This window comes from Sturnira hondurensis, unplaced genomic scaffold (assembly GCF_014824575.4).
Source record: "Sturnira hondurensis isolate 20B ecotype Veracruz unplaced genomic scaffold, ASM1482457v3 Scaffold0021593, whole genome shotgun sequence".
Taxonomy (NCBI): Eukaryota; Metazoa; Chordata; class Mammalia; order Chiroptera; family Phyllostomidae; genus Sturnira; species Sturnira hondurensis.
Window position 1 is genome coordinate 28,195 of NW_028094224.1, and position 8,110 is coordinate 36,304.

Genomic DNA, 8,110 nt, shown 5'->3' on the forward strand with positions numbered 1-8,110 from the left:
TCTCTGGCCTTCTCTACTCAGAAATTTGTCAGCCAACATGTGGAAATCAACCATCCCTCTCAAGTTCTCCTGGGAACATCTGCAACAAAACACCTCCAAGCAGAGGAACCCTGTCCAGAGGATCAGAATCAGCAGCAGCAACATACTAGTACGCACATCTGGAATTATAACGCCGAAAGTCAACAGGTCAAAGAAAGGTCCAAGCCTTTGCTTAAAAGGATCAGGCAGAGGAGAATCTCAAGACTCTTTTTCCAACCTTCCAAAGGACAAATGAGGACCTCTAGTGAGTATGAGAGAATGATGGAGGAAGAGCCCCGTAGAGGCCAGAAAGAGAGTCCAGAGGGCACAGGCAAGTTCTTTGTGAAAGTAGGAATGTCAAGAATTATACCAATCAAGTATGGAAGGTATTGGAAAGGCTTCCGTGATGGGTCACATATCCTTAGACAACAGAGGGCACACTTGGGGGAGAAGCCCTATGTTTGCAGGGAGTGCGGGCGAGGCTTTACCTGGAAATCACATCTCATCAGACACCACAGGACACACTCAGGAGAGAAGCCCTATGTTTGCACGGAGTGTGAGACAGGCTTTACACAGCGGTCACATCTCATCAGACACCAGAAGACACACTCTGGGGAGAAGCCCTATGTTTGCAGAGAGTGTAGGCAGTGCTTCACACGGAAGTCAGATCTCCTTAGACACTACAGGGTACACTCAGGGGAGAGGCCATATGTTTGCAGGGAGTGTGGGCAAGGCTTTACACGGAAGTCAGTTCTCCTAAGACACCAGAGGACACACTCTGGGGAGAAGCCCTATGTTTGCACAGAGTGCGGGCGAGGCTTTACACAGAAATCACGTCTCATCACACACCAGAGGATACACACAGGGGAGAAGCCCTATGTTTGCAGGGAATGCAGGCGAGGCTTTACACAAAAGTCCTATCTCATTGCACACCAGAGGACACACTCAGGGGAAAAGCCCTATGTTTGCAGAGAGTGCGGGAGAGCCTTTACACGGAAGTCAGTTCTCATAAGACACCACAGGACACACTCAGGAGAGAAGCCCTGTGTTTGCAGGGAGTGTGGACGAGGCTTTACATTCAAGTCAGATCTCATCAGACACCAGAGAACACACTCGGGGGAGAAGCCATATATTTGTGAAACCTGTGGTAGAGGCTTTACAAGCAAGTCAGATCTCATCAGACACCAGAGGATACACTCTGGGGAGAAGCCCTATGTTTGCAGTGAGTGTGGGCGAGTCTTTACACAGCAGTCACATCTCAACAGACACCAGAGGACACACTCTGGGGAGAAGCCCTATTTTTGCAGAGAGTGTAGGCAATGCTTTACACGCAAGTCAGATCTCGTAAGACACCAGAAGACACACTCCGGGGAGAAGCCCTTTGTTTGCTGGGAGTGCGGGCGAGGCTTTACACGGAAGTCAGTTCTCATAAGACACCAGATGACACACTCTGGGGAGAAGCCCTATGTTTGCAGGGAATGTGACCAAGGCTTTACACAGCAGTCACATCTCCTGACACATCAGAGGACACACTCAGGGGAGAGGCCCTATGTTTGCAGGGACTGTGGGAGAGGCTTTACACGGAAGTCAGATCTCATAAGACACTACAGGGTACATTCAGGGGAGAAGCCCTACGTTTGTGGAGAGTGCGGGAGAGGTTTTACTTGCAAATTTAATCTCACCAGGCACCAGGGGACCCACTCAAGGCAGAAGCCCTATGTTTGCGAGAGGACTGAGTGAATTATTAGTCTTAAGTCACATATGAACAGCCATAGGCACTCTAAGGCCCCTTAGTCTTTCCAAGATTGTAATTAGTACAGAAGTAACTGGTTAAACAAACCCTCCAGTTTCATGACAAGAGATGAGATGGACAAACAGTTCCATGAGTGATATAGGGATGTCAGCACCAATGTCTTTCGTGAGTTTTTGACGTCCTGTTGTAACAAGTTTTGTCTCCATACAAAAAGGAGGCCCCCGTTTCTCATTCTCCAATCACTGAAAGCAGAGAGTTCGGGAAGAGCCAAAAAGAATGCATACTTTCAGCCACAGAAATTCAACTCCTGCGGAGGCGTAAGTTTTAAGTCTATCTTCTCAAGACTTTGGTTACTACTCAGAAGAATTTGGGACAGGCTCACTAGGGGAAGAAATTACCTAAACTGCTGGAAAGTTGGGCTTTTTCTTCTAATAGGCTCCCTACCCTCCTCTCCTGGCTTGTTTTGGGTCTTTCATGCTGCCTACAACCTCTGGAGCCTAAGGGGGAAAGTGTGCTTGTGCGTGGATGTGAGCCTGGCCCAGGCGGGGCACGTGGTCTCCCTCACTCCTTGCTGCCCCTTCAGGGTTAGCATTTGCTGGAGCACAGCATACACATTCCACATCAGTCCATACTGGGTGTGAGTCTCAGCTCTGTCTCCTCCCGCTGTGTGACCCAAGGCATGGTTCTCAACTGCTCTCTGCCTGCTTCCTAGTCTGTGCAGTAGAAATGGGAACTCCAGCCTTTCGGTTTGACATTCAAAGTGGAGTCAGCACAGACAGACTCTGGCAAGAGGATCACTGAGATCACAAGTCCTGCTGAACAGTCTTCAGTGCCCATGTCTTCTAGGTCTTTAGTGCTGGACAAAGGAAAATAAAGACAGGGTAGGGGTCTTTAGCCAAATTCAGAATATGAGCCGTCCCCCCTACTTTCCCACATAGACAAAGCTGCCCTGAGAAGGCCTGAGGTGGGGGATTCACTTCCCTCCAGGTCCCGTCCCCCCCCCCCACTGACCCTGCACACCCTCGGAGCCTCTTCAACACAGGCAAGTGGTACTGAGAGTGACCTGTGAAACAAGACCCTTGGCTACCCCTCGCTGAGAACTGACACTGGGAACAGCATGTGCCACCTGGTGTGTTAGGATAGATGGTGAGCCAAGGCAGGGAGGATGAGGGAGACGTGTCTCTCCCACTAACTCAGCAGGCCTGAGCTGGGTCCAGTTCTATTGCTATATTATCCAGCATCAGAAGAAACACCATGTTAACACATTGACATTCTAGGTATCATTCCCACTATCTGGGAAAGAAAGGATTTGAAACTATTCATCTTAAGGCTTTGAAGATGGGAGGGGGTCCATAGCACTCAAGGAAAGCACCCATAAAACAAATTTGGCTAATTGCTTGCCTCTGGTCACTATCTTATGAGAGGAACCCTAGTGCTGACAGAAAAAGCCCATAGGGAACTTTGGGTAGTTGCATCAACTTTAGCTCCTGTCGCATATCTATCTTACAGGATGACCAAATGGGGTCTCCAGTGAGGTAAGGATTCAGGCTAACAGATCCCCACAGACATACCTATATTTGGGTAGTTGTGTCCCCCATGGAACCTGGCACCACTTTTACCTGTCAACCGATATGTAACATCTTTGTCCCCATCCTACCAACTACCTAAGTGGTTAGGACAAAGGACCTGGTGCTCATGCCACCAAGTCCTTGCCTTTCACCCCCTCCTCAGCAAGGCCTGTCCTCTTCCATGAGAACGTATCACTAATAAACCCTGTGTGCACACTAATACACTTGCTGGTCTGTATTCCTTTACCGCGTTGCCAAGAAGAACCGAGTTGCTCCTGGGACAGATGCACCCAATCTGCATGTGGCATTCATAAAGCCCGCAACAGAAGCTTCTGTAACGCACTTTCCTTGTACCTGGGCCGCACAGGGCTTCATACATCACTGACACCATCGTGAAATTAGTGCTTGCTTGATCTTTAAACTTTTGGGAAGTCTGGTGGGATAATGGACATGCACAACATTGGTCATTCCTGGCCACCCATTCACAGATAGTGTGCATGGTGGCCCAAGAGCACAAAATTCCCATGGACCCAATGGGTGGGAGGGAGTCCAGCAAGACTCAGGGTGAGAACAGGGTAAACATACGCATAAGCAAAAGAAAGAGTGTTAACAGCTCCCAGAGGTCACCCTTTTCTTAGAACCAGAGCTGAGTTCAATACACAGAGATGTCAAACATTTAGTGAGGACCCCATCATACCCTGTCCTGCATGAAGAAAACCGAAGCTTGACCCACCTTGTTCCTGCTGGACTGGGTTCACCCAAGGGCGACACCCACCCCCATGACCTGAAATGAGGATCTTTCTGTCCTTCCAGCGCCAGGCTTGTGAAGAGTATCTACCTATTCTACATGGATTTCAAATATAAATATCTACTACTATTTTATTTTTGGTGATTTTTAAAAGGAAGATGTGTATCTTGGGTTTTGGCTCCCTTCCCTGTTTCTGCCCCATCACCGTCAAAGCCCGGAGAGAACACCATTAGCTCAATGTTCTGTGGCGTTCATGGGCCGTGGGAGAGGGCCAGAGTCCTGGTGTAATGCTGGCAGAGGGGCTGGAGCTGAAATACAGTCGGGAGGGGAACCCACAGACTGCCAGGTGATGCTCACAGCCGCCCCCACCAAGACAGACCCTGGAGCTCTCCCAGAAGGATTAGCGATTCAAGATGAGTAGACAGGTCTTTTCCCTCTCCCTCCCCTTCAGCAGCAAACCACATCCCTAGTGTATCTGCCAGCCCCCAAGGTGTCCCCCAAATCCACATGCTGTCACCCCTGACTTACACAGTCCCTCCTTCACACAACTGGGCTGATCTGTGTTGTGAAAATGGTGTGCGGCTCTCAAAGCTAAGTCATAAACAGAACCTTTTGTTTCACCTTTGCTTGCATAGTTCACAGGGTCTCAGGCCACCTTGTGAAGAAAGCTGGGGGTTTACACAACCCCACTCCCACCTGCTAACGGCTGGCAGCCTCCATCCTTGTTTTGAGGTGGAGGCGCCGAGGAGTGAGTGTAGCCTGGCATCTGCTGAATTCTGCATCTCTTGTTCTTCACAGGCAGCTGAAGTCACTGTTCTGTCCCTATGACACCTGCTGGGCCTCCAAGACCACTCCAGCTGCAACTGCCAGCTTCCCAACTCCTCCATCTGACACTCTGATTGATCTGGAAGGGGCAGGACAATAGTCCTCCGGCAAAAAGGACATCGGTGACTGAGGCGACAAGGCGGCATGGCCACCTGCCTCCATCACACACTGGACTCTGTGACTACAGTGGCCACCGCAGCTGTGGCCAGCCCCACCTGGTTTATGTTCTGATTGTCCGCCACCCAGGTAAGGGGGCTGTGGGCGGGTTTGGGGACCATAGCTGGTCAGGTGGGGGGGGTCACTCACCAGAATGGTCAGCGACAAACACAGAACAGCTTACTGCCCACCAAGCTTGGGTCAGGTAAGCACTTCTGCAGTTTTCAGATTTGTCTTGACTCCCAGACCCTGAGCTGTCTGTGCTTGGTCTGGCCCCAGGTCTGGTTCTGCTTCCAGTTTCCCTGGACAGTGTCTGACAGGCCTCTGAGAGCCACCCTTGGGGAAGTTTAGGTTACCCACAGATGCTGTCTTCAAAGATCAGACTTCTTAAAAGTTACTTTAAAACACTTTTATAAAAATAATGTTTTAAAGTAAGAGATAGTTCATCTCATCACTCTGAGAAAACTGTAACATTTTGAAATTTGCACTTTAAGGTCTTCTTTTGCATACTCTCATACTTGATGGGGACATTATTGTTATTTTCTGATGCTTTGCAGTTATTGTTTTAAAAAAAGTAACTTTGGGAAAAACAGAAACTAAAACCACCCATTATTCCATGATCCAGAAGGCACACCAATTAACACAGCAAGTTAGAGCTCTCTGTTCACCACACACATGGGTGTATGCGCACAGCCTTCCTTTGCAAATGGTACGGAGCCCCATCTGGCTTCCTCAGCACGCTCTTTCCCTTCCACATGCCTTGAACCCCTTCCTTCACTGTCCACAGTGACACTGGGTCCCGCACCCCGGGCTGGGTTGAGGTTTCACCAGCCCCCCTTGTTGGACAAGAATGGAGTTTCCAGGGAGACTCTGTATAGCACGTCAGCCTAGTTCTGATACAGACGTGAATGTGCAGTGTGTGCAGTGCATTCAGGGCCCAGGAAAGCTCTCCAGTGTCCTGCACTTAAAGGGACAGCACACTCCGCCTTGAGTCCTTGCAGGATGTCAGCGTCCTCTCAGCCTTCTCCTGAGGAAGGTGTTTCAAAATCCTTGAGGCCATGGTGGGTGTGGGGGCACTGCTTTCTGGGGAGCAGAGGAGAAGAGGAGGCTGAGTGGTGGCTCTCAGGCTGGACCACGGGCATTGGCCTCTGTGCCCTAGCCTACTTCTCTTTGGTTTTGCGTCTTTTTGCCCAGGTGACGCCTTCTTTTTTAAAAAATACATTTTATTGATTATGCCATTACAGTTGTCCTGTTCCCCCCCCTTCATTCCCCTCCACCCTGCACACCCCTCCACCATTCACCCCCGCCTTTAGATTATGACCACGTGTCTCAAGTTCTTCAGATTCTATATTTCCCATACTATTCTTGCCCTCCCCTCTATATATTTTCTTTTTAAAAAAATTATATTTATTTTTATTTTTAGAGGGGAAGGGAGGGAGAAAGAGAGACAGAAACATGAATGTGTGGGTGCCTCTCATGTGGCCCCCACTGGGGACCTGGCCCGCAACCCAGGCATGTGCCCTGACTGGGAATCAAATGGGTGACCCTTTGGTTCACAGCCTGCTCTCAATCTACTGAGCTACACCAGCCAAGCCCTTATCTATTTTCTACCTACCGTCCATGCTACTTATTCTGTGTACCTTCTCCCTCCTTATCCTCCTCCTACTCCTCTGTTGCTAACCCTCCATGTGTTCTTCATTTCTATGGTTCCACTCCTGATCTAGCTGTCCTCTTAGTTTGCTTTTGTTTTAGGTGTGGTTGTTAATAACTGAGTTTGCTGTCCTTTCATTGTTCATATTTTTTATTTTCTTTTTCTTAGATAAGTCACTTTAACATTTCATATAATAAGGGCTTGGTGATGATGAACTCCTTGAACTCGACCTTGTCTGAGAAACACTTTATCTCTCCTTCCATTCTCAATGAAAGCTTTCCTGGATAGACCAGTCTTGGATGTAGGTCTTTGGATTTCATGACTTGGAATACTTCTTTCCAGCCCCTTCTTGCCTGTAAGGTCTCTTTTGAGAAATCCGCTGACAGTCTGATGGGAACTCCTTTGTAGGCGACTGTCCCCTTATTTCTTGCTGCTTCTAGGATTCTCTCCTTCATTTTCATCTTGGCTAATGTAATTATGATGTGCCTTGGTGTGTTCCTTCTTGGGTCCAACTTCTTTGAGACTCTCTGAACTTCCTGAGTTTCCTGGAAGTCTGTTTCCTTTGCCAGACTGGGGAAGTTCTCCTTTATTATTTGTTCAAATATGTTTTCCACCCATGGTTGTTTCTTTTCCCCTTCTGGTACCTCTATAATTCAGATATTGGAACGTTTAAAGATGTCCTGGAGGTTCCTAAGCCTCTCCTCATTTTTTTTGAATTCTTGTTTCTTCCTTCTTTTCTGGTTGGATGTTTCATTCTTCCTTCTGGTCCACTCCATTGATTTGAGTCCCAGTTTCCTTTCCATCACTATTGGATTCCTGTGCATTTCCCTTCATTTCAATTTGTTTAGACTCCATATGTTCCTCTAATTTGTGACTATAATCAACCAGTTGTGTGAGCATCCTGATCACCAGTGTTTTGAACTCGAAGAGGTTCGCTATTTCTTTGTCACTTAGAGTTATTGGCTCTGGGGCTTTGAGTTCTTCTTGAGCCATATTTTGGACTGTTCGTGCCTGTTACGTATGAGGAGCAGAGCCCTAGGTGATCACCAGGGGGGGGCCACTCAGTCGCTGGGTTGTGACGCTATTCGTGGGGGCGGGGCCAAAGAGGGGCAATGCTGGCCCCCTCTGCTGCTTCCCGCTGCTGGAGCCTGTGCAGTCGGTCTCACTGCTCGCACCTTCACCTGCTTTATCTGCGCATGAATGTGTGACCGTGTTCAGCCAGCCGCCTTGCGCTCTCACTGGGTCTTCCAGTTGCTACCCCACACCTGGGATCTGCCCATGGCTGCCTGAGTGCCTGGGTCGGGAGAACTTTTCTGCCCGACCCCCCACTCCGCTGCTGGCTCCGCTCCTCTTACCAGTCTGGCTGACCGGTAGGTTGTTGTCGGACTTCT

The 8,110-nt window shown here is 49.0% G+C and overlaps 1 protein-coding gene across 1 annotated transcript; it reads left to right on the top strand.

Moving 5' to 3' along the window:
- Positions 1-2,013, top strand: LOC118977922 (histone-lysine N-methyltransferase PRDM9-like; the record flags this gene model as incomplete). The annotated part of the gene is made up of 2 exons (XM_037033099.1): positions 1-499; positions 1,172-2,013. Coding segments are annotated over 2 exons (1,086 nt in total), but the record flags the coding sequence as incomplete, so codon positions are not given.
- Positions 2,014-8,110: the final 6,097 nt, after the last annotated feature.